General features: G+C 41.8%; 1 protein-coding gene across 2 annotated transcripts; it reads left to right on the top strand.

The window, feature by feature from the left end:
* Positions 1 to 183: 183 nt before the first annotated feature.
* On the top strand, positions 184 to 25,767 carry LOC122231206. Of its 2 annotated transcripts, XM_042958616.1 has the most exons (9): positions 184 to 261; positions 4,594 to 4,710; positions 8,253 to 8,323; positions 8,779 to 8,857; positions 9,832 to 9,903; positions 21,248 to 21,301; positions 22,969 to 23,054; positions 23,451 to 23,536; positions 24,707 to 25,767. In XM_042958616.1, the coding sequence occupies exons 1-9, from the start codon at positions 189 to 191 to the stop codon at positions 24,849 to 24,851; spliced, it is 783 nt and encodes a 260-aa protein (XP_042814550.1). In that variant the 5' UTR covers positions 184 to 188; the 3' UTR covers positions 24,852 to 25,767. The 2 variants fall into 2 exon arrangements, with proteins under 2 accessions (XP_042814550.1, XP_042814546.1); XM_042958612.1 differs by lacking the exon at positions 24,707 to 25,767 and having other exon boundaries at positions 22,969 to 23,533.
* Positions 25,768 to 27,174: the final 1,407 nt, after the last annotated feature.

The following is a 27,174-nucleotide window of genomic DNA, read 5'->3' as shown; positions in this document are numbered from 1 at the left end:
GTCCTGATGTGCCAGTGGAGGACATGAGTCCCTGATAGAACAATTCTTTATACACATTATGTTTTATTGTCTTATAACCATTCCAGAAGTGTTTCTAAATGTGTTTCCTTCCAAAACAGCTCATGAGGGTGGAGGCAAGAGTTCAACCCAACCTGTTCTTCCACTTGGGCCCTGTGCCAAAGGGCAACATGTCCTACACTGCAGACTTTGGCATGGTATTACAGCTAGTAAGCTGTAAGCCTTGTCTATCCATGTGGCAAGGTAACAAACCAGCTTTCAATTGTTTTGGCATGCTTTCTAGTGAAAGGTGGGGTTATTCCCTTCCCTGGGATCAGAGGGGACACTAGTGCTTACATGACATGGACAGGCACCCTAAAAATAATGCTGTGTAACTTTCACGTTTATGCTGGAAAAATTCCATGAGCCTCTGCTGGGTCACTGGTTTCACCACCCTGTGGAGCCCTCAGCCTTTAAGAAGCCTACATGAGCTGGAAAAGCCTAGGCCAATGGGAGGTCTCATTGAGGTCCTCCAGCCAAATGCATTTCCAGGAACAAACATGAGAAGGAGTCACATCCAGAGGATTCCAGATCAGTGCCAGCAAGCTTTCCTTACTGAAGCCCCAACATCATAGAGCAGAAAAGATGCTCTTGAATTTGGCGCACCCCCTGTCAAATTCCTCAATCTATGACCATGAGCAAAGTCAAGTGAGTGTCTCTTGCCAGCATTTGCAAGGGGATGGTCTTTTGAAAGCACACTCATACAAAATCAAATGCTATCATAGAACCTACATTAACATCAGAGTTTTCATCCTGTCCCATTCTCCTGCCTTCTCGGTTCTGCCTCTGGAAGTCACAAGCGTTAACATTTCTGGATGTCCTTCAAGATGTATTAATTCAGCAACCATGTACCAGTGACACCACAAGAAGCATTTTCAGAGGGTTTTACCTAGATATACTGACTTACTCTTCATTTATTACTTCATTATTACTCCAGTTATTAGATACAGAGAAGCTTTCTCCCAATTGAAAACATTCTTTATTCAGAGCAAGGTAATATTAACAGTTCTTTCCCAACCAGTTGACCCTCAGTGGGATAATCCTTGGCGAAAATAAAGCACCATGGGTATTATGCTAGTTTTCTACCTCATTCATGACCCATTAGGTTGGTTCCTTCTAAGTACTTGGATGAATCCACACTGGGAGAGTTTTGTCGCATAGCATTTTATTCCTTGAAGGGTACCTACTGCATTTTAAATATGGCAACACTCTCCATTTATGTGATAAAATTCACTTGTTCCATGTTTTGTGTAGCTGCTCACCTCCATTCCTATGGTTGACTTTCATGACCATATGGTGAGGATCATGGTAATTATAGGATGAATGAAGAGTCAGAACACATATTTAATTCTATAGTTTTGTTATCTGCCATTATTCATTTAGCAAATGGCAGCTGGGTGGCTCCACATGTTGAAGGTCTGAATCTTGATTTCACTCAGGTCATAATGCTAGGGCTCTGGGACTATGCCTCATGTTGACCTCTGTGCTAGCATGGAGCATGCTTTGGTTTCTCCCTCTATCTCTCTCTACCTCATACCCTCTCCCCATATCAAGATCTTCAGATAAGTTAATAAGTAAATACACACTGAAATAAACAAAGAAATAAATAACCACCTTACGAAAAAGATTAAGAAAAAAATAGGCTTGATTATATTTTTACTGAATACTTGTATGAGAATATTTTGATACTTACTTTATTAATTTCTCAGTGAATATGTATCACATTAGTGACAATATTCAAGGAGTTCAGAAGAATTAACTAAGTGTACAGATATTGTTGCATACACTGTAAATGTATGTAATATAGGATGATGATAAGATATAACTTGATACTTATGTTCCAAGAGAGTAATATGACTTTTTAAAATTGAATTCCTATTGATGCTCACTTTCTCTCTAGAACAAATGCAAATTGTTTTATCTAAATGTGTCACATTAATGAGGAATAGCAGAAATGGGATGGGCTGGGATTTCTACTCAAGAAAGGAATCTTTTTATTCTAAACATGTTCCGTTAATTCCTCTCCAAACTGAAACTTTCACTGTTAACTCCATAAGAAGGCAAGACATTTTTTTTTCTGTTATCCCTGTTTTCACAAACAGAGAAAAATATGGTGTGGGATAGGAATCAGGTTTTGAAAGAAAACACACCATCTTAAATGGCCCACTTTCCCGTGAGGACACACACTAGGCCAGACAGGAGCAAGCTGGACCCACAGAATGTAGAGGTGCCTTCACTCTGGAAGTTCTCTGATGACCTATCGCCATGGAGATGTGATGATGCACCTGTACTTCCTTCCCAACTGTCACTGTGTGAGCTGAGCTGTTGCAGTTTGGTCACTGGTGAGAAGTTCCCCATGATAGGAAATGTGAATTGCCGTTCTTTAGGTATGTTCGTATTCATTTACTGAATTCTGTTCTTTCAAGTAGGCTATTTTTCACTCAACTTTTCTATTGGTGTTCATCTCCACCCCCAATTTGTCAACTGATTTCTATGAAGGTAGTATCTTGTTTTGCTATAATACTTAAGTTCTACTTTTGATTTTTCCACGGAGCTGGATTTCATAAAGATCTTCCTTAATACTGAAAACTGTGCTGTTTCTTAATGCCCAGTATGTACACAGTCTTACTGAGTAAACACAGAGCGAACACACTGACACTGCTCTCACTGGGTCAGGAGAATCTTGATTCCACCCCAGCAACAGACATGACAGGGAAGGGAAGTGGAGCTCAACTCTTCTCAACACAGATGTTAAAATATGAATGTAAATATGAGTAGTCTAAATCGTGACATTTTTAGAAGGAAAGAAGCTGGGATTTCTTGGGTATTGTCATGGGTTGATATGGAAGGGACCATGAGCTGTCTGGGTGATGCCGGAGTGCAACAGAGAAGGGAACATGCCATCAGGTCTGTGGAATGAATATTTGGCAACTAAGTAGTGGACTGTCTGATAACAATCAAAGGGAGACCTGGGGTGGGGTCTCCAGGCTGTACACAAAAAGGAGATCCTCTAAGAAGAGACAGGAGTCTACCTTATGTACCTACAGTGCCCAGATAGGATAAAGAGACCTAAGAATAAAGACTAGATGTGGAGAGGAAGGAAGGTGCGAGGAGGTGTTCGCTGCAGCCACTGCATCCAAGCTTGCTCTAGGCCAGATCTTATTCCAGGCCCCTGAGGATTTTCCTCAGATCAATAGTAACACTCTAAGCATTGTAGGCTTAATTAATTCAATCCTCAAGCCCCAGAACAGATGGTAACTTTCCTGTTCATTCCCATGAACTTCTCATCCAGAATTGGCCAGTTGAAGGGAAGTAAATTCTTGTCTGAGTCCTAGTGTGGCATTTGGTCTGGAATGTCCAAATTTTGAATCAGCTTTGGAGCCAAGCAGACCACTGGTCCATGTGAGTGGTCAAATGGCTGCTGGGAATGCCCTAGGTGAGTAAGCTGACTTTCTGAAAAGATAGGGGAGGATGGCCAAAGGTGCACTTCCCTCATCTTCCATTGGGCTTGATTTGGGAAAACTGCACCGTATTTTCTGTCAGGAACTGAATCAGAGAGACAGGAGGCTGGGTTAAGATTCAGATTATTCTCCTAGCACAGACCCCTCCTGCCCAGAACCCACTGTCTCCCAAAGAAACCTTGGGACAGGAAGATGTCTGAAAGTGAGGACAGTTCTTGATTCAAAGTTCCAGAGCACTTCCTCACAGACCCTGGGCAGGTCTCAGGTGGCCAGGGATCTGTGACCCAGAGATCTACGTACCTTGCTGTCCAGGATTCATCACACATCATGGCGGACACTCCATTCAGGTCACTTCCTGTTCCTAAGTTACTGTGTCCACCACTGTAAGATATGAGTGATAGCCTGTACTTGCCCTCCCAACAGTGCTGACATGGGGTTGACAGGAGTAGATAATACATGTACTCTCTGAGTTGTAGAGAATAATTCCAATGGGAAGGCAAGAGAGTGAGCTTCCACCCTCTGACATGGTGCTGCCCTCCAAGTCTCTCTCAAGTCAAGTGTTATCATGTGTCTAGCTCCTTCTGCAGACATGCAGTAACATAACACTTACAGAGCAATTGTGAAGCACCCAACATTTATTGTTCTTGAGGTTTCACTTTTAGTACATCACTTTTAACCCCATCACAGCACACAAATGAGCACAACATATTAACACGTTCACATGTGAGAACAGGAAATGGAGGAATGGAGCCCTCACCTACCTCTCTCAGGTATGTGTAGATACTCATTGTGATGTCTACCCTGGCCATCATGTGTGGTGACTGTGCTTTACTGCATTTATATTAATGTCTCTGCTAAATAACAGGATTGGGCCACCAATCCTGACTGTGGGCCATTTTCAGTGCAAACCAAAGCTCAACATCTTTCTAAGTCCATTTTTGATGCATGAAATTTGTTGGGCAGCTGGTGAGTAGGGAGAATGGGAGTTTGAATATGAATAAAGTATGACGAATTGTTCTATGGTCTTCCGCAAGCAAGATGCCAACCTTACTCTCTATTTCTCTGCATTTCCCAGGAAATTGCTGTAGCAATGAAGCAGAAGATGTGCCTCTCAAGACGACAATATCCATAAAGAAAAGAGACTGCTTCTGCTCACACATCAGGGTGCACCCTCTTCCTGTACCAGAGGAAGGTACCGTGGAAATTTACTCATTAAGTTGATTAAGAATAATTTTTTCATTCATTGTTCTATACTACCAGAACAGTATAAAATGTTGAGACAGGTTTTTCTGTGATTCCATGGGTACAAATTTAAATTTCTTAAGTCAATCATAGTATAATTACTATAGAAATTAAGAAGCATTTCTATTTCAATGCAGGATCTGTGTTGAATGGTACACAAGTGTCTAGGACCTGACTGTATGCGCATTAGCTACCTTATGAACAGAGATCAATATTGATCTCCTCTGAAACAGTGTTTCCAGATTTTTTGAAAATAGTAGTCATGATTGACAACAGGTTCACCCTAACATAAAGTTTGAACAAATGATTCAGCAAGTTCCAATATACCACCCCTCCACTTTCCCCCATTGACAACATCTTACATGAGGGTATTACATATGTCACAATTCATGAAAGAACATCAATACTTCTTATGACATCAAGTCTGAAGTTTATGTTGAAAGACCTTCTATGTGCTTTAGGATTCTATGCGATTGACAAATGCAGAATGGCAAGTATACCCATTACAGTAACAGACAAGAAATTGTGAACCAAATGTTCACGACAGCACTATTCCCAATAGCCTTAGAGACACCACCGAAAAGTCCATCAAGTGATGAGAGGATAAACTATGATCCATGCAGATAAGGGAAAATTATTCAGACATAAAAAAACAGAAATTTTACAATATGCTACAAAATGGATGGACCTTGAATAAATAATACGCTTTTTGAAAGAAGACACATCTGGAAAAACATATACCTATATGAGATATTAGTCCTGAGTCCATGACGTTATTCATGTAAAGAATGACATTCAGTGTGTACTTGCACAGTCATAGAAGGATCAAACTGGTGTGTATTTCATCCAATACAAATCTAATAATGCAACATAATAGAAGACAAATTCGGTAGCAGTATATATGCAGGCCTGGAAGTTGAAATGGTCCTATAGCAGGTGAATTAGTGGGAAAGTGGCTCTCCTTTCAAGTGGGCAGGACAAGTCAGGGGACTCTGTAACTGAAACACATTGTGCATTGAGTGTTTCCCTATTTGAGACTAGTGATTTCACACCGAGTAGATCTCTTTGGCTTGAAAGCAAAAGCTCTCTTTCTCGTTTCCTTCCTTCTCACCTCTCCTCTTTCTTTATCCACAAAGTACATTGGACCAGCATCTCAGGCCTTTCTCATTCAAGAATCACATTCATGCACTATGGCTCCGTGTCCACTCAAGCAAAACTCCCTGAGTCATTCATGAGCAGCACAGGCAATGTCCTGGCAGGTACTCTGTGTCCTCCCAGATGCCAGATAGGGGCCAACTGAAGACCTTCTTGGAGACAGGGCAGAGGAAGTGGTCCCATTTTGTTCCGAGGTAATCTCACCTCACTTTCTCTGAGATAGAAATGTTACTCTTTTCTTACCTCTTCAATCCAATGCAGAGAGGTAAATCTGACAACCTTAACCATGAGATATGCAGTTTCCTTGCTTGAGGGAATGCTGAACAAAAGTGTATTACAAAGTGACAGCAGCTACAAAAGGGCAATAAAACATGACAGCCCCCACTTCAAACTCTATGCAAGCGAACACTTTCCTCAGCAGGACATGTTCCTCCTAAAAAGAATTTTGCATTTGATGATAAGAATGAACTTGACACATCTGCCATAAAAAGCTCAAAATCCTTACATGTGTCCTCCTTAACTTGGGGGTGGGCAGTGACTCAACCACTGTACCTAGTCTTTTATTTCCTGATCTTCACCAAACAAAAGACCTGTGCCAAAGTGTATAGGATGGTGTGATCTTCATTGTGTTTTATTTTCTCAACTATAGGTCAACACTGGGGCAAAGGAAAAGTGTACATATTCAGGAAAATCAGTCTTTGGGAAAAACTAAGGGATAAAGAAGGTTGCGTCCTGATTCTGGGTTCCTCCTGGAAATGATGGTTAAGGTGTATGGAGAGAGATTGTCCAGTGAGGTACTATGACCATGTATGCTGTATGACCCAAGCCCTTGTCCTATTACGTGGAAAGCCAAGGTATGAACACAGGAGTCAGTCCCCAGTTGCTCTGGACTACTGATCTGTGCCTGGCATTCAGCCATCACACCATTAGTCACACAGGAAAGGAATTTTAGCAATGTATAGCTACCTGGAAGTGCTAGACTCTACAAAGCTCAACCACTTACCAAACCTACACAGTGGCCTAAATGGTCACATAAGCAGGGCACAGAAGTAGGTGCAGATGATTTGGACATGTCGTTGGTCTCACATGCACGTAGAAAGGCCACATTCTTCTGGTAGCCCAGAGATTCTGGAAGGTGTGACGCTGCATGGAGGACAGTGCAGGCCCACATCTCTCATAGCTGGGGGCATTGCTTATACATGGCCAATAGCAGGAAAGGAACAGAGAGATAACTTAGTGTATTTGGTAACATTTCTGTAAGCATTAGAAAGGCTCCAATTCTGGGTCTTTTTGTGTGGCACAGTCAGTTCAGCATCTGACTCTTTATTTCAGCCAAGGTTATGTTGTCATGGTTCTGGAGATTGAGCCCCATGTCAATCTCTATGCTGACAGCACAGAGCCTGCTTGCATGTTCTCTCTCGTTGTCTCTGCTCTTACCCCTCTCATGCACTTTCTAAAATAAAAGAAATAAACCTTAACATAAAAGGAAAGAATTACTATACTGTAATCATATACGCATAGGCCATTCTGAAACAGCAACTCAAAGTAAAACTGGGTGGTAAGCTATATGTCTAGCACTCTTATTTCAAACCACCTTCATGGCAATAGTAGAGATTTTTCAGTGCTCATTCCAGGCCTCCCCTAAGTAAGGAAATTCTTATTTGTTGGATGGCATGGGCCATGATGGACAGCCACTGACTCACTGGACACACATAATTTGTATAGACAAAAGAAAAGTGGGAGGAGTGTATTAGGGGATCGATAGTGTTTCCTTTCACATGGTGGGATGTCAGTATATTCAAGGCTTGTAGATGTAATAATCTTTAAGACAAATGATTAATGAGGAAATCTCAGAGGATTCTTTTCCTAGGATGAAATACAGCTTCACATTCAAGGTTGCTTTTCGCCAAGTACAAATTTCAAAGTAGATATGATGAATACAAAATCCTAGCAAATACACGATGGGGATTCTGGTGGAAGAACAGATTTTCAAAGAGTCAGACAGTGATAACCTGGCTGAACTTCAAACAATCAAGAGAGGCTATGAGACTCAATCTTGACATACAAGGCCCTTCAGGGTTCCCACGATTTTCAAAAACTATCTCACCTGCACCAGGATCATCTCTGCTAGAAAGACAAGAGCCCTGTTGCCCTTTTCTATCTTGTTCCTCTTCTGTGCCATCCTTTGTCCCCCTAGAGAATGCCCAGCTGCAGCACAGTCCATAATTACTATTCACTTATATGCACACACTCACCTCATATTCAATCAATAAAACCTCTGACTAGTTCCTGAGCTGCCCCCACCAGTGTCTTGACGGTTGCTCTGTTTCCTCCTAGCTCATCCCAAGGGCCTGATGCAAGAGTTTCCCAGAACAAATGCAGAGGAAGTACCCATAACACTTCCTGAGGTAAATATATTTTCTGTATCTGAAGGAGCACCATTACTTACTACAATTTCAAGGGAATTAAGATATGAGCATCTGTGCATGTCCATCTGAGAGAATATATATAATTTCCTGTTGCTGAGGGTTTTTCCTGAGATTCTTTCACCAAATGATATGATTTCCCAAGAGAAAAAAAATAATAATGACAAAAGCAGTTGGAAACTGTATGGTAATAAGCATTTGTTGGGAGATAATCTTCCTCTGTGGACACAAATTTTGTATTCGCTAAAGTGACTTGTGAGAAGTGACCCAGAAATTGAGAGCCTTTTCATAGGTGACTTTATATAATTTTTTGAAGTCACTGACTCAAAATCTTCATCCCGACTAGCTCCTAACATCACCAAGAGAACAAAATCCACATGTAAACCCTGTGCAAAGATGATGTGAACCTTATAGTGTTGCCTTTTCTGTAATTCCAGGGTGAGGCCACAGTAACTGTTCACAGTATATATTCTAGAATTGGAATCTTGTTGAGAACAGCTCTTGCTGACTATGAGGGTGAGGCTTTCTCATCTGTTTTGGTCTGGAGAGAATCCTGATTTCTGGGTTCCTGCTGGGAGTGGAGGATGGGGTTTTGTGAGAAAAACTGATTGTATGGTAAAACAATATAACCATGTTCTACAGGTCTGGACAGCCCAGAGGCCATTTAGGTAGTGTGGTTTTTGTGTATGAGGGTCGTGGGTTGTTTCGATGTGATGTGATGTGATGTGATGTGGGTGTGTGGAGTGTGTGTTTATTCAGAAGATATGTGCTTACACACAACAATGCAGGTATCCAATTTCCAGGACTATAAGTCAGGCTCACTGCATAAACAGCCTACAACAGCACATTCTTCCCTCAGAACAGCTGCACCTGAAAGTTTGTTTGATATTCCCTTTCTGGAGATGGAGATAAAGGAGAAATAAATGGCCAAACATCTTTCACACTTAACAGCATCTCTGATGTGGGGTCTAGGCAGCGAAGAATCAGGAAGGTTTCGAGTCAATTTCATAACAGTATCATAAGACTTAAGACATACTCAAACCTTGTAGTGTATACTGAAATGATTGTGGCAAACAGGAACCCAGAGTAAACTTTGGCAGTGAGGATTGTTCCCACCTCCCTGGTTGCATATCTCCTGCACAGACAGGGAAAACACATTGTCTTGAAAATGTGCACAATGCAGGATCATTTCCTGAACTTCAAACAGGCATTAGGGTCATAGGACTCATCAGCAAAACATAGCATGCATCTCAGTGTTGGCAATATTTCACATTAATGAGATTCCCTGCAGCTAAAATTCAGAGGCCCTTTCCTGCTCCTTTCCTCTACCTTCCTTTATCTACCAAGGATGGCCCAGCAGCAGGTCAGTTGATACTCAGGAACTACCCATCTCCATATACTTGTATCCTTTGACCCCAAAAAGCAAAGCCCCTGGAACAATTCCTGAGCAGTCCCACTGGCATCCTGAAACTATGTGCATATCTTCTTAGGTTCCATCAATGTCCTGATGGATGAAGTTTCCAGTGACATGGGAGACAGAGACACCAAATGGACTTCCCATAGTAAGCTTGCCTTTCTTTGTATAAGAGTAAAGGTTGCTTTATTTCTCCTTAAATTAAATTAAGGTATAAAATACTCAGAATGTGCACATCTGTTGGTAAATACAACTTACTTTATAGGGAGAATGTCCAGTGAGAGTCTATTGCCAACAGATACATGATTACAAGGGTGTTTCAAAATAGCAGTATCAGGTACCGTCTGCAGGATAGTGAGTTTTTTCTCCAGCAGCCAATTTTCATTCTTGGATATCATTTTTCCAATCTGACTTGGGGAGTGCATGGGTGGCTGAGTCATTTAAGTGTCCAGTCTGGGCTCAGGTCATGATTTCATGGTGTGTGAGGTCGAGCCCCACATAGGGGTGTGTGCTGACAGCTTAGAGCTTGGAGCCTGCTTTGGATTCCGTGTCTCACTCTCTCTATTCCCCTCCCCCAACTGCACTCTGTGTGTCTCTTTCTCAAAAATAAATAAACATGGGAGGGAGGAGAGGGTGGGTGATGGGTATTAAGAAGGGCACCTTTTGGGATGAGCGCTGGGTGTTGTATGGAAACCAATTTGACAACAAATTTCATATTAAAAAAGAATAAATAAATAAACACTGAAAGATTTTTAAAAGGATGCACCCTCCTGGAATGTGAAAGCGATATGTATTCTGGAGTCCTTCACTTGGTGAGGAGAAATCTGGAAGATGAGAAAGGTAGGGCTTTCTTGCAGGCTTCTTGTGCAGAGCCACCCTGATTCCAGCTTCTGCTGGAATAAGAAAAAGACACATGGCAGTACATAGGGGTTTTCCTGGAAAAGACCTATGGTCACACTATAGTGTCCCTGGAAGCAGCCATAGTGCCATTAGGTGGTGTAGGTTTGTGTGCGGGGAGGTAGGTGTGTCTACATGTGCTGTATCCATGTGCTGCAACTCTCAGTGCTTGTGTGTGTGCGTGTGCGCTTGTATGAGTGAATTTTCTGTATGGTGTGTTTTTCTAGATGGAAGTATACTTCCCAAAGTAATGGTGTTGACTATCTCAATAAAAAATCCCATCACTATTACATCAAGAGTGTTTATGCATATAAAAGTGCATCAAATAATAAAATTTAAATGTGTTCATTCTATGCCCAACACATGTAAATGTACCAGGAAAAGAAATCTCACCTCATACAATATCTGTCACAGAGGCAGTGACAATAGGACCTCATCTCCTGGTAGGTCTCGTGGCATGATTGGTCATGATACATCACTCTTGCCAGTTTCTTCTCAGACAACACTCTTCATCTGAGGCTCCACAATGAGTCTTCCCAACGTCACTTGAGTCACAGTGTGCTGGGGCAGGGTCTCTTCCTTCTGCAGGTGGCTTCCAGTGCAGTCACCTGCCACACACAGATCCATAAGGAATTGAAGAAAGCAGGAAATGACAGGATTAGCTGGGGAGAAGTCACTCCTTCTTTTGCCACCTGTTTAGAATGGGATCTGACATTTATCTTTAGATACTGTTGTTGATAATGAGCCTGTCTTTCTCAGATGGAAAATCATCACCCCCCACCCCAGAACCTAGCTGTAGTTGTGTGTACTGGGCAAAAAGTGGAACTCAGAGACAAACAAGATCTTCTTCAGAGACTGAGCATCAGTGTAAGCACTTGGCTGTCTTCCAAAGAGCACAGAAGGGTACATTGTGTACTGCAAAGTGGGGAAAGAGAATCTCAATAGTGTGACTGGACAATCGCCACTCACATTTGTGTCCATCTGCCATTGGCAAGAGGGTCTCAATGTAGTCTGCAGAAGGGATTTACAAGTAAAGAACTTAAGATAGTTATTCTAAGACAGTATGAATATAAACAGAGCCAAATTATAATTTGAGTTTCCTTTAGAGGGTAAATCTTATGAAAAGTATCTATTTTGATAGAATTTTTTATTACCATATGTGTGTTTCCAAGAAAGAAACAAAAATAAAAAGGAGACTGCTGGATATATGAATGTCATTGTGTACTCCAGAAACTGAGTGGTTAAAGCAAGGTTGTCCAAGAAATTTTATCTACAGAGCATAATTTTGATTGATGGGGTTCATTACAAAGAGTCAAATCAGGACAACCCAGATCACCTGAGCCCACCTTGCCCACAATTACCACGTTATTGGGCTCCTTGGTGAATGAGGATGAGAAAGGATAGGGCCACCTTGCTGGTGTGAGACATGTGTACACATCTTCAGCACCTGGACAAATGGGATTCCTGTCATTTCTCTCCAACAACCTCTATGACCCTTCTCCCTGTAACTCACTTTATTTGTTTTTTTAATTTTATTTTTAACTTTTTAAAATTTACATCCAAATTAGTTAGCATATAGTGCAACAATGATTTCAGGAGTAGATTCCTTAGTGCCCCTTACCCATTTAGCCCATCCCCCTCCCACAACGCTTCCAGTAACCCTCAGTTTGTTCTCCATATTTATGAGCTCTTCTGTTTTGTCCCCCTCCCTGTTTTTATATTATTTTTGTTTCCCTTATGTTTGTCTGTTTTGTCTCTTAAAGTCTTCATATGAGTGAAGTCATATGATGTTTGTCTTTCTCTGACTAATTTCACTTAGCATAATACCCTCCAGTTCCATCCATGTAGTTGCAAATGGCAAGATTTCATTCTTTTTGATTGCTGAGTAATACTCCATTATATGTATATATATATATATATATATATATATATATATATATATATATACCACATCTTCTTAATCCATTCATCCATCAGTGGACATTTGGGCTCATTAGTGCTGCTATAAACATGGGGGTGCATGTGTCCCTTTAAAACAGCACACCTGTATCCCGTGGATAAATGCCTAGAGTGAAATTGCTGGGTTGTAGGGTACTTCTATTTTTAGTTTTGTGAGGAACCTCCATACTGTTTTCCAGAGTGGCTGCACCAGCTTGCATTCCCACCAATAATGCAAAAGAGATCCTCTTTCTCCGCATCCTCACCAGCATCTATTGTTGCCTGAGTTGTTAATGTTAGCCATTCTGACAGGTGTAAGGTGATATCTCATGGTGGTTTTGATTTGTATTTCCCTGATGATGAGTGATGTTGAGCTTTTTTTCATGTGTCGGTTGACCATCTGGATGTCTTCCTTGGAGAAGTGTCTATTCATGTCTTTTGCCCATTTCTTCACTGGATTATTTGGTTTTTTGGGGTGTTGATTTTGATAATTTCTTTGTAGATTTTGGAAACTAATCCCTTATCTGATATGTCAGTTGCAAATATCTTCTCCCATTCCGTCGGTTGCCTTTTAGTTTTGCTGATTGTTTCCTTCGCTGTGCAGAAGCTTTTTATTTTGATGAGTTCACAGTAGTTCATTTTTGCTTTTGTTTCCCTTGCCTCTGGAGATGTGTTGAGTAAGAAGTTGCTGCGGGCAAGATCAAAGAGGTTTTTGCCTGCTTTCTCCTCAAGGATTTTAATGGCTTCCTGTCTTATATTGAGGTCTTTTATCCATTTTGAGTTTATTTTTGTGTATCGTATAAGAAAGTGGTCCAGGTTCATTCTTCTGCATGTCGCTGTCCAGTTTTCCCAGCACCACTTGTTGAAGACACTGTCTTTATTCCATTGGATATTCTTTCCTGCTTTGTCCAAGATTAGTTGGCCATACGTTTGTGGGTCCATTTCTGGGTTCTCTATTCTGTTCCATTGATCTGAGTGTCTGTTCCTGTGCCAGTACCATACTGTCTTGATGATTACAGCTTTGTAGTATAGCTTGAAGTCCGGGATTGTGATGCCTCCTGCTTTGGTTTTCTTTTTCAAGATCGCTTTGGCTATTTGGGGTCTTTTCTGTTTCTATATAAATAGTAGGATTATTGGTTCTAACTCCGTGAAGAATGCTGTTGTTATTTTATAGGGATTGCATTGAACATGTAGATTGCTTTGGGTAGTATCGACCTTTTAACAATATTTGTTCTTCCTATCCAGGAGCATGGAATATTTTTCCATTTTTTTGTGTCTTCGTCAATTTCTTTCATAAACTTTCTATAGTTTTCAGTGTATAGATTTTCCACCTCTTTGGTCACATTTATTCCTAGGTATTTTATGTTTTTTTTTGTGCAACTGTAGATGGGGTCGATTCCTTGATTTCTCTTTCTGTTGCTTCATTGTTGGTGTATAGGAACACAACCCATTTCTGTGCATTAATTTTATATCCTGCAACTTTGTTGAATTCATGAATCAGTTCTAGCAGTTTTTTGGTGGAATCTTTCGGGTTTTCCATATAGAGTGTCATGTCATCTATGAAGAGTGAAAGTTTGACCTCCTCCTGGCCAATTTGGATGCCTTTTATTTTTTTGTGTGTTGTCTGATTGCAGAGGCTAAGACTTCCAATACTATGTTGAATAACAGTGGCAAGAGTGGACATCCCTGTCTTGTTCCTGACCTTAGGCGGGAAGCTCTGAGTTTTTCCCCATTGAGGATGATATTAACGTTGGGTTGTTCATATATGGCTTTTATGATCTCGAGGTATGCTCCTTCGATCCCTACTCTCTTGAAGGTTTTTATCAAGAGGGGATGCTATATTTTATCAAATGCTTTCTCTGCGTCTATTTGAGAGGATCATATGGTTCTTGTCCTTTCTTTTATTGATGTGATGAATCCCGTTAATTGTTTTGTGGATATTGAACCAGACCTGCATCCCAGATATAAATCCCACTTGGTCGTGGTGAATACTTTTTTAAATGTATTGTTGCATCCGGTTGGCTAATATCTTGTTGAGGATTTTTGCATCCTTAGGGAAATTAGTCTATAGTTGTCCTTTTTAGTGGGGTCTCTGGTTTTTGAATCAAGGTATGCTGGCTTCATAGAAAGAATTTGGAAGTTTTCTTTCCATTTCTATTTTTTGGAACACTTTCAAGAGAATAGGTGTTAACTCTTCCTTAAATATTTGGTAGAATTCCCCTGGGAAGCCATCTGGCCCTGGTCTCTTGCATTTTGGCAGATTTTTCATTACTAATTCAATTTCCTTACTGGTTATGGTTCTGTTCAAATTTTCTATTTCTTCCTGTTTCAGTTTTGGTAGTGTATATGTTTCTAGGAATTTGTCCATTTCTTCCAGATTGCCCATTTTATTGGCATATAATTTCTCATAATATTCTCTTATTATTGTTTTTATTTCTGTTGTGTTGGTTGTGATCTTTCCTCTTTCATTCTTGATTTTATTTATTTGGGTCCTTTCCTTTTTCTTCTTGATCAAACTGGCTAGTGGTTTATCAATTTTGTTAATTCTTTCAAAGAACCAGCTTCTGGTATCATTGATCTGTTCTACTGTTTTTTTTGTTTGTTTGTTTGTTTCAATAGCATTAATTTCTGCTCTAATCCTTGTTATTTCCTGTCTTCTGCTGGTTTTGGGTCTTATTTGCTGTTCTTTTTCCAGCTCCTAAGGTTAGGTTGTGTACCTGAGATCTTTCTTCCTTCTTTAAGAAGGCCTGAATTGTTATATACTTTCTTCTTATGACTGCCTTTGCTGCGTCCCAGAGGTGTTGGGTTGTGATGTTATCATTTTCATTGACTTCCATATACTTTTTAATTTCCTCTTTAACTGCTTGGTTAGCCCATTCATTCTTTAGTAGGATGTTCTTCAGTCTCCAAGTGTTTGTTACCTTTCCAGTTTTTCTGGTGGTTGATTTCAAGTTTCATAGCGTTGTGGTCTGAAAATATGCATGGTATGATCTCGATCTTTTTGTGCTTACTTAGGGATGATTTGTGTCCCAGTATATGGTCTATTCTGGAGAACGTTCCATGTGCACTGGAGAAGAATGTATATTCTGCTGCTTTAGGATGAAATGTTCTGAATATATCTGTTAAGTCCATCTGGTCCAGTGTGTCATTCAAAGCCATTGTTTCCTTGTTGATTTTTTGATTAGATGATCTGTCCATTGCTAAGTGGGGTGTTGAAGTCTCCTACTTTTAAGGTATTACTATCGATGAGTTTCTTTATGTTTGTGATTAATTGATTTATATATTTGGGTGTGGCCACATTTGGCGCATAAATGTTTAAAATTGTTAGGTCCTCTCGGTGGATAGACCCTTTGATTCTGATATAATGCCCTTCTGCATCTGTTGATACAGTCTTTATTTTAAAGTCTAAGTTGTCTGATATAAGTATGGCAACCCTGGCTTTCTTTTGTTGACCATTAGCATGATAGATGGTTCTCCATCCCCTTATTTTCAATCTGAAGGTGTCTTTAGGTCTAAAGTTGGTCTCTTGTAAACAGCATATAGATGGATCTTGTTTTCTTATCCATTCTGTTACCCTATGTATTTTGATTGGAGCATTGAGTCCATTGACATTTAGAGTGAGTACTGAAAGATATGAATTTATTGCCATTATGATGCTTGTAGAGTTGGAGTTTCTGGTGGTGTTCTCTGGTCCTTTCTAATCTTTGTTGCTTTTGACATATATTTTTTTTTCATCTCTTCTCCCCTCAGAGAGTCCCCCTTAAAGTTTCTTGCAGGGCTGTTTTAGTGGTCACAAATTCCTTTAATTTTTGTTTGCCTGGGAAACTTTTTTATCTCTCCTTCTATTTTGAATGACAGCCTTGCTGGATAAAACATTCTTGGCTGCGTGTTTTCCTGATTCAAAACACTAAATATATCCTGGCACTCCTTTCTGGCCTGCCACATTTCTGTAGTTAGGTCTGCTGCAAACCTGATTTGTCTTCCCTTGTAGGTTAGGAACTTTTTTTCCTTTGTCGCTTTCATGATTCTCTCCTTGACTATTTTGTGAATTTGACTACGATATGCCTTGTTGATGGCCAGTTTTTGTTGAATGTAATGGTGGTCCTCTGTGCTTCCTGGATTTTGACGTCTGTGTCTTTCTCCAAGTTAGGAAAATTTTATGCTATGATTTACTCACATAAACCTTCTACCCTTATTTCTCTCTTCTTCTTCTGTCACCCTTATGATTCTGATGTTCCTTTTTAATGAGTCACTGATTTCTCTAATTCTTAAATTGTGCTCTTTTCCCTTAATCTCTCTCTTTTTTTCTGCTTCATTATTCTCTATAAGTTTGTCCTCTGTGTTACTGATTCTCTGTTCTGCCTCATCCATCCTTGCCGCTGCTGCATCCATCTGTGATTGCAGCTCAGTTATAGCATTTTTTATTTCATTCTGGTTATTTTTTATTTCTTTTATCCCTGCAGAAAGGGATTCTAATCTATTTTCTGACTCCAGCTAGTATTCTTATTACCGTGATTCTAAATTCTGGCTCAGACTTCTTGCTTTTATCTATGTTGGTTAAATCCGTGGCTGTCGTTTCTTCGTGCTCTTTCTTTTGGGGTGAATTCCTTCATTTTGTCATTTTGAAGGGAGAAAAGGAATTAATGAGGTAGAAAAAAGTAAAATAAAAAATAAATTAAAAAATATTAAAAGTAAAAAATTTAAAACACACACAAAAATTGAATAAATGATGCTAGATTCTAGGTGTGTTTTGGTCTGGGTGTTGAAAGTGGTTTGACAGATTAGAGGAAAATAAAAGGGGGGGGAGAAAAAGGGAAATCATTAAAGAATTTGAAAAAATGAACACTGAAGACTAAAAAGAGATGATGGGAGTAAAATAGAGTTTGAAAAAATATACACAAATATAAAGAATAAAGTAGAAAAAATAAAGAAAATTAATAAAAATTAAAAATAAATTTGAATATTTTCTTTTTCTGTAGTCAAGAAAAAGAAAAGAAACTAAAAAGAAAAAAGATTTTTAAAAAGATTTAAAAAAGAAAGAAGAAGAAAAAGGAAATCGTTTGAAAATTTGAAAAAGTGGATACACTGTAGTAGACTAAAGCAAAATGATGGACTTAAAGAGAATTTCAAAAATTTATGTAAGAGCAAAAAATATAGGAAAAAATTAAAGAAAAAAATTTTAATAGAAATTGAAAGTAAAAATGAAGTGTTTCTCTTTCTGCATTCATGAAAAAGAAAAGAAAGAAAAAGAGAAAAAAGAAAAAGAAAAAAAGCAAATTGAAAATTTAAAACGGTGATACACAGAGGTAGACAAATTTACACAAAAGTAAAAAATATAGTGATAAAAATTTTAAAAAATGTTTTTAATAAAGTTGAAAATAAAGATGAATTTTTTCTCTTTCTGTATTCAAGAAAAGGAAGAGTGTAAAAGAGAAACAAAAGGAAAAAAAGAAAGAAAATTGAATAGATGGAGCTGCTAACAGATTGAAATAGGAATGAAATTACTTGGTTTCCCCTAGAAGTCAGACGACGTAGTGCTTTATAGTCCATAAACTAAGTACACAGTGAGACTTGTGTTCTTGAAGAGTGAGGTTGGCCCAGTTGTGCGGGGCTCAGTGTAACAGCTCTGTTCACTAGATGGCGCTTCTAGCCTACTCGGGTGGATTGTTGCAGTGCTCATAGGTGTGTATGCGCATGCGGTGAAAATGGTGTCACCCATCTACCCAGTCTCTAGTGTGGGAAAATGATGATCTCTCTGATCATCAATCGTGCACATGTCCTCTGTCTTCAGCTTTTGTTCACTCCCCGCTTCTTCACTCTCCATGACCAAACCCCAGGCAGTACCTCTCTCCCAAGTTTTGTCTCAGATGTGGCTGTTTTCCCTGGCCCCTTAATTTTGAAGAACTTCAGCTTTTGACCTGTTCAGCCCCTCTGCCGGAGGGTTTCACCGAGCAGTGGCTGAATGAGCAATGGCCAAATGTCGGCTGCACCCAGGAACACTTGCTGGACCTTGCTGCTGCCAGTGCCCTGAGACTACTGCCAGGTGCCAGCCTGCCCCAGAAAAAGTTCGTGAGATAGTGTGGCAGGGGTGTTTCAGGGATTATGGAAAATCACAACACACATCTGGCACCAAGCTTCACCCCCAATGACTTTGCCCCAGCACCAGCGAATGTGTCTGCCTTCCGGGGTCTGCTGGGACCAGGTACTTCAACAGTCTCTACCAAATGTCCTTCCAGCAGTGGAACCGCTTTTTTCCAAGAACCTCCTGGACCCCACTCTGTTTCTGGTGATTCGCCCTTCCCACCAGAGCACCGCCAGGTATCGAGCTGCGGAGTTGCAGACTGCGCTCCCCTTGTTTACAGTCTTAATGGAATTTAAACCCTCTCCTTTCTCCCTTTTTAGTTTAGTCCCTGCGGCTATTTCCAATTTTCCACTTTCTCTCCAGCTGCATTTGGGGAAGGGTGCTTTTCCCATATTCTCCGCCCTTCCCCCTCAGTCTCCGTCCTCTCTCTGCTAACAAAAGCACCTCCCTTCCTGCACCTTCTTGCTTCCCAAATTCACTTCTCCGTGCCGTGTACCTGCTGAATTCTGTGGTTCAGGTTGTGAAGATTGTTGTGTTAATCCTCCAGTCAGTTTACTAGGTGTGTTGGATGGTTTAGTGTTGGTCTGGCTATATTTCATGGACACGAGACACAGAAAAAACTTCCATGCTGTTCTTCCATCTTCCTAGATGATTAATTCTTCTGAATTCTCTTTTTTAAAATTTATACTTTGTTTTACTTATATTTTGGTGGTAAAAACACAGGGAATGTCACACATTTCCAAGTAGACAGCACATTATTGTTAAATTGATGCAAAGGGTTGTGCCCCATGTTCCAGACTCTTCCATCTAATAGGACAAATTCTCCACACGCATGGAATAGCCACACCTCATTGTCTCCTCCCCAATTCCTTGTAAATCACCCATCTGTTACTCTGCTACCAGGAAACCTTGAGTATTTTCCACTCCACATGTAAATGCAGTCAGTCAGTATTTGTTTTGCAGAGACTGACTTGTTTCACTTAGATGAATGTCTTCCATGACATTCCTGTTTCCCATAAATCACAGGATATCCTCATCATCTAAAAGCTAAATAATGCCATATCCTATGAATATATCTCTTTTTCTTTGAAATTTCTGTGTTTATGGGCACTGGAGTAAAATATCCGTATCCTGGCTATGGTGTACATACTGTGACGCACATGGGATCACAGGTATAAGTTCGACATAATGAGTTCCTTTCCATTGGATGTATACTCAGACGCATGATTACTGGATTTGATGGGAGTTCTATTTGCCATTATTTGAATAAACTCAAGACAGTCTTCCGTGATATCTTCCATTTTGCCTTATGATTAGCCACAGTCAATGTTTCAAATTTTCCCCATCCTTATCAACACCTGCACTTGGTGTTTGTTTTTTGGTTTTTGGTTTGGATCCTAGCCATGCTAACAGATGAAGCGATATCTCATTTTCCTTGCAGTTGCATTTCCCTCGTGATTAGTTATGTCAGTATCTTTTCTTAAATCTGTTGGCAATTGATTTTGTTTTCCCTTGGAGCCATGAATATTCAAGTCTTTTGCCTGTTCTCAAATTGGTTAGTTGCCCTTTCTTCCCATTTTGCAAATAAACACTTTTTCTGATAGAAGGCTTGGCAATATGTTCTTGTATTTTGTAGGTTTCCTTCTCAATCTGTGGATTGTTCAAGAGACTACCCTTGCCCCATGTGTAGTATTGGCGAGTATGCCTTAAATGTGAGAGATTACGTGGGGGCTCTTTATACTTGTCTATCATCTATCCCCTTGTTTAATTATCCCAGTACCATGGTGTTTGCTTTCTGTATCTTTCTAATGTGTTTTCTTCTCCGCAAGTATGGAGCCACCAGCTCGTTCTTCATTCACAAGAATTTGTTGACTATGTGGGCAAATTTGTGCTTCCATATGTTTTTAGGCTTTTTGATTTCTGGAAAGTGACAATTGTGATTTTCATAGGTGTTTCATTGAAACTGTGATCACTATTCTAGGAAGTGGCTGTTGACTTTCCTCTTTTGGTGTCCCAAGGCCTCAAATGGTGCCTGGCAGGAGCCCAGGAACTACTTACTTACACATCAAATATCAGATCTGGCCAGAAATTGATGTCAGAGGAGTAAGCAGGGGAACACATGTTATGTCTTCTTCATCTTTGGATTTCATGCTGTATGATTTAGTGTGGAATAGGTGTAAAACCAATTTTACACAATCTTTAACTCAGTGGCCTACACTATCATAATAAAATAACATAAAACCTCTGATTGCTCCCTCATACTAGCAACATTTCAAGTGTCCCATAACAGTTGGAATTTCTGGATGTGACATTTAGAGAGGCAAGGTGTAATGCAGATGTAGAAATGATAGTATGAAAGTGATTTTGTTAGTTTCTCTGTCTCATGGGAAAGTTTGAAAGTGTGATCCATGTCTTCTTGAAGGGCTCTGCCTCCACTGAACCCAGTGAACATTTGAGAATGGAACAGAAAGTTCAGGCAGTTGCTATATGACCCTCGGAAATCTCAACTTGAGTAGGACTGCTGGGCAAACCCCTCTTGCTAAGAACAAGATTTCTCATATTTGTCTTCTTACAGGTTTGTGTCTGGAGAGCATAGCGAACTCCAGCAGCGAAGAGGAAGACTCTGCAGGTAGGGAATAGCACTCAGTTAGGAGCAGTGGGAGAGGTCTTCAGGAACTGTGGGGGTGCACCTGCTGCTCCAGAGACCAAGGAAGCTGGCTAGGAAACCAGAGGGAAAGCTAAATAGGTGTATAAGTCTGATGTGTTCTTCTCCTAGTTGATGGACATACTATAAATGAAATTGTGTCCATGGGCATTGAGGGAGCTGTGTTTGTAATCAACGTTTCTTACTTTGCTATTTTAAATCATCTTTCCCATCAAATCATCACTCCCCTCCCTTTGCCACAGCAAAATGTCAAAGCTTGGACTGTTTGGTTAGCACCTTTCAGGAAGTGTGCATGAGGGATTAGGGTCTTTCTTGTCATTGACCTACAATACACACGAGCTGAGAACCAAATACCCCTCTCCCAGATATGAGAACCAGTTCCAGCTTGAGCCAGGAGGTAGATGAGAGGAAACCCTCTCCGAGGTAACCTACAGGAGTTATAGCAAATCTTTACGTTTCTGTCCTGTTTGCTCTACCAAAATTACCTCCCCCTGAGCTGGATAAATCCCAGAAGATTTCCTCTGTGGTCATTACGTATCCTTCCATGTCCCTTAGCTCATTCCAGCCTTCCCACAACTGTGGAATTTGATGTATGAATGTGCTTCCCTGAGAAAGAGCCCTGAGCAGCTTCCCTGGAGACCCTCCATTTCCAGCATGTGTTCTAGAGGCCTGTGTGAAGGGCATGCTGGGCCTGCTTCCCATACTTGCTGTCACAGCCCTGTTGCCCTGTCACATGGCACTAGCTAGGCATAGGACAGAGCTTCTGGGAAGCCAGGCCATGGGGTCAATATCCCTCTCTGAACCCAATTTTCCTGCCTCAAAGCACCAGTCCTATCTCCATACACCGTGATCATGACCTCTATGTGACCATTCCTTAGTCCATCCCAGGGAGCAAGCCCTCCATTGTTTCCCTTGATGACTAGTGAGATCCCTAGGAGTTACTGTGTGTTTGTATGGCTCTGCTATGGGACACTTTCCAGGGTCTCACATAGAGATTCTGGAGAATTTGACTCACTACTGTCCTCTCATTTCCACTCATTCTCTGAAATGGTTAAGGAAAATATTGAGGTTGTTTTTGGCTAAAGTGTGTCCCAAGGAAGGTCATCTCAGTGACAAAACAGACACTGGATATGTTCATACTGTCAGTGCTCTCCCTTTCGGTACCCAGCAACACAGAGACATGACAGGTGCTTCCCCAAACAGGAGAGATCAAGGATTGATTGAGTAGTACCAGGAAATCATCTATCTTTCCTCGTATTTGAGAACAGTATGACTGTAGAGGTTTGCAGAAGAATGGAAATGGAATATATCTGGAAATGGAGGAGGAAGGGGGACATGGAATATGAGTGGCAAGGAGGGAACAAAGCAAAGTCCTGCACAACCATGGGAACAGTGACCACCTGGGGATGGGAGGGATGACACAGGCTTCATTCCTGGTCATGGAGAGAACCTGAGATGGTACAATTGAGTGTTAGATACGAGACCCACTCCTCCCCTGAAGTGGTCAAGGGCCTGAGGTCCGGAGGACTCAGAACTGAAGACCCATCACCCTTTAGCCAGGATCCATCATTCCAAGAGCAGAGGACCACAGGTTCTCACCTCCACTAACTCTCCACTGCCCTTTTCAACAGCCACCCAAACATCATTGATGCCCTGTCCAAAGGAAGGCAACTCCAAGGATGGCAAGGATTCAGAAGAAAGGAGCAACGTGGTGCCTGTAATTCATCTCCTCCTCCATGTCTTGCACAAACTCTTTTCTGCCATCCATAAGCAGCTTTTTGGAGCCCTCCCCATTCAATTCTTTTATAATTCCCACGCTAATATACCTGGACTCATACAGGCACTGATGCCTTGCACATGCAGCTTGTATGCAACCTCTCTGCAGAATCTCTCAGTCCCTTTCTTAGTGTCCCTCTGGACACTTAGTGTCACCCTGGTGCTGAAGCATGAAGTCTGGAGAAAATGACCGAGGAGGGAGTGGGTCTGGAACTCAGCAGGGCTGAGCCCAAATTTTTGGAGCTGCCTCAGAAAGTGGGGATCTACCTGGGTGATGTCTCTGTGTGCTTCCTCCCTAGATGGACATGGTCATGCTGGATTATTCTCTTCCTTTCAGTTCCCAAGAAGCACCCCTTCGCCAGATTTAGGATTAAAATCAAGGGAAGCAGGTTTGCAGTCACCAGAGGAGCAAATGCAAATGTGGTAAGGAAACCTGGGCACGTGTTCTCCATCTCTGCATAGCTTACATGTCAATTCAGGAAAACCATCCAAAACCTGGGATGCTGCCCAGGCTTGTGACCACAAAGAGGAGATAAGAATAATGCCATAATCCCTGTAGGCACTGAAGGATATCCTGAGCACACTCCCCAAGGAACCTTAATCCAGTCTATACAAGGCTCTGAAGTGCTGGGCTGTCATTCCACCAGCAGCTGCTGAACCTGGAAGGAGTGCTGTGGATGCCAGTAAGGGACCCTGGAGGGAAGAATCCAGGAGGCATATGCACTGTATTCTGAGAAGAGAGCCCCAGGAGTTGATCATCATCTCACCCTGCAGGATTCAGCCCTGTCCTCCCAACCTGCTCAAGTCAACCAAGAGCTTCCCCAGAACATCACTAGTGGGCATGAGATATTGGGCAGTTTTTGATCACCCCCTTCAAACATCCAGGAGCTTAGGGAACATGACAGAGTTCCCGAGGTTCATGCTAGCAGGACAGCTCAACTCGCCTAGCTGTGCGTCTCTGGGAGCACTTAGTAGATGCAGTTTCAATGGGGAGGGGGCTTGTAGGATTCCTACCTGATTGGGAGATTCCAATGTCCTTGGGTCCCCTGAATCTCCAATGATGCCATGAGTGATGCGGGGTCACCTCAGGTAACACTTCCCAGTGTGAGTTTCAGGTTCTGTAGATGCTGCCTCATGTGTAGTCAAGTCGATCAGGGAAGTCCACACTGTCTGTTACCCACACACTCATGTCCTGCAGTCAGTGTGTAAAGTCACATCCATGTGAAGCAGGAGCACATATCACCACCATGTATACCTAGACACTCAAATGTGACAGGGTCCACAGCAGAGCAGAGCATGTTGAGAGCTCTCAGAGTGTGAATAGGACAGGAAAGCAGTAGAAGAACTCAGCAGTCAAAAATGTAGGGCAATCAGGGATGGGGCCCTGATGACACTGGAATGTAGCCTTCATTCAGCCCTGGGACAACCATGGAAGGGTCTCTTCCTTCATGCCAGCCATGAGTTCTACAGGGAAACTTCCACCCCAAGACTTCAAAAGGCATGTTCCAAAATAAGCCCTAGACCTGTTGTCACATCTACCCCAAACAACCTGCCACACAATCTCATGCAGCTGCACCTGATGTTTCCCTGCAGCTGCAAAAGAAAAAAGCTGAACCATGTCCACGATGCTCCAGATGACGCAGAAGATGTAACAGAAAGTGAAGCAGGAGTGCCCTCGGACCCCAGCAACAGCTTCAGTGGTGGCCCAGAAGAAGAACCAGACGAAGATAATACCTAAGTAATATTGGAAAAGAAACAATGCTGGAGCAACTCCTCCCCTGCACCTGACACTTTCAGGCCATACAAACAAAAGATGTTTGGGGTTGCAATGAACAGAGAAGACTGTGATTTCTGGGGACAAGGGGACCCGGCAAGATGGCCACCACAGCCTGGGTGGGTTTCCAGGCACCGCTGATGACTGAGACTATGAGGAGGAAGCAGCACTCCAGACCATCAATAGAGCACTGTGGGGTGAGTGTGTGCCCATCTTGAAGTGTGGGGCTGAGCAACTCCAAGGTTTCCCCCTGCCTGGTGTAGGGCTGCTCCTGCTTCTACTGTCCCTCCAGCCTCCAGCGGGAGTGCACAGCAGGAGAGATGCAGGAAAATTCAAGTCTGCCAGGGTCAAAGGCCACGCTGGAATCCACTTCAGGGGCAACCTGGCTGTATCCTTTGTGTCAAAGGACACCAGGCTCAACTGGACCCCTCTCCTCCCTGACATATCTGCTTCCAGACATCTCTTGACATTCACTGTCCTCAGTCTGTTGTACCCATATGGCCCTTGCTGACTTCCAAATATAAAGCCAAGCCAGCAAGTCTTGGGAAGCACCACACAGGTAGCTTTTGTTGATTCATCACCTATTACTTCTCCCTTGGGCACAGGCACCAGCACCCAGCCAGGCTTTGCTGCCACCCAGCTAGGTTTCCCTCTGGCACAGTCCCTGGATTGCTTCAAACCTAGCAGTGTTTATAATTCATGTTAAACACTCAAGAAATGCTGTCTGTTCTTGTTTTAACTATGATCAATGTTACTGCCAAAAATCATGCACTAAAAACAAGGGTGCTTGCATTCAAACCTAAATCTTTCTGGATCCAAATGAAAAGACATAGAACCACAAACATGTTTCAAATAAAGTGGGCCATGTTCTTTCCTTCAATGTTCGTGTCTTCATTTGCTAAATACCAGGCATGTTCCTTGCCACTGCAAAACAGAATAAATAAGATAATTCTGTTTAGGGGATTATAGGCTAGCAGAGTAAGGTAAGTTGTATTATTTGTCCCCATGTTATTCACCTTCTCTTCCCGGTCATGGCTCTCCCCGTGGACCACATTCACATTTCTTTCCAAATGGCTTGGCTGTATGACTTGCTTTAGCCAATGGAATTTGAATGGCCTTGTTGCAAACTAAGAGGTTAAATGGCCAGAACTCAGACCCAAGTGTCAACACAAACTGGTTGTGAGGTCTTAGGTCAGAAATGCTCTCTGCAGAAATATCTGTGTGCAGACATTCTGCTTCCATTTTCCTTTCTACCAGAATGGCACCCACCTCAGCATCTGGTCTTGAGTTCTAGAGGAGTCAATGTGTGTGATAAATGTTGACTAGAATCGCCATGTTGTGCAGTATGCCAGCACCCAGTAGTTGATGCCACTGTCTAAGAGCCATGGAGACCTTACCCACCACCAGGGAATGCAGTGAGTGGTGTGGAACTTTGGTGACCACGATCCTGAAGTATGCATCACAAACACCAAAATGCTCTTCTTTTGCATTTAATTAAAACTGATAGACATACTGAAGCTCATGCTAGCTCCACTCCAGGAGGTGACCCACACACCAGCCCAGGTTTCCTTCTATGTCCTCCTGGGGTCAGCATGTGTGGTGACCTGTCTCCTTTGAAAATGTGGCCTGGAAGGCAAAATCTTCCAGGAAGCCCTGAGTGTGGACAAAGTACTCTGAATCTTAAAGATCTAAACTTCCCCTGACACCTCCCCCACCGCCTGTCTGGAGGACCTCTCCTTAGGCTGGAAGAGCTCAGCCTATGACTCCTCTGTTCTCCTGGCCTGGGTCTCCCTCCTTGCTCCCAGCTCCCTCCTCACGTACGGCATGTCCAAGGAGACATGGTGCTCTGGCAAGGTCTTTCAATCTCATCTTTCAGGTACACCAAATTAAAATCAGATTTTTCATGCTGTGGTTTCTCCCCACCCCCCCCCACACACACATATGAGGGAATTCTTTAGCTCAAACTCTTTCTTGAAGAGTTATTTATCACTGTCCCTGCCTATATTAAAAGCATTTGTGTAAACATGAGTTTTCCACCCAAATTTCTCAAAGCTTTATCTATGGCTTTCATTCAAAGGACAGGTTCCCAGATGAGGGTCTTTCCCTTGTCCTTAGTCATGGCAGCCTTTACTCACTCAAGAGAAAATTCCCAAAAAGATAATGGCTCCCTAAGTGCTATGTTACCAGGACATCAGACTGAAGTTGGCCCCAAACCTGTATGCCATGGATCCACCAGCACCTGAGCACAGTGACCCAATATGTGTACTGCACTTTGATGGCTGAAAGC

Source organism: Panthera tigris, chromosome A1 (assembly GCF_018350195.1).
Source record: "Panthera tigris isolate Pti1 chromosome A1, P.tigris_Pti1_mat1.1, whole genome shotgun sequence".
Classification (NCBI taxonomy): domain Eukaryota; kingdom Metazoa; phylum Chordata; class Mammalia; order Carnivora; family Felidae; genus Panthera; species Panthera tigris.
Note: the sequence above shows the minus strand (reverse complement) of the source record. Positions and strands in the feature narration are given on the sequence as shown.

What these genes read in the sequence shown, in the direction of transcription:
- LOC122231206 (XM_042958612.1), top strand. Translation starts at nt 189, where the DNA reads ATGTCCTACACTGCAGACTTTGGCATGGTATTACAGCTAGTAAGCTGT. An exon ending in AGCTCTTGCTGACTATGAGG is followed by an intron (nt 8,858 to 9,831) that starts GTGAGGCTTTCT and finishes ATATCTTCTTAG; the next exon opens with GTTCCATCAATGTCCTGATG. An exon ending in CACCAAATGGACTTCCCATA is followed by an intron (nt 9,904 to 21,247) that starts GTAAGCTTGCCT and finishes GTCTTCTTACAG; the next exon opens with GTTTGTGTCTGGAGAGCATA.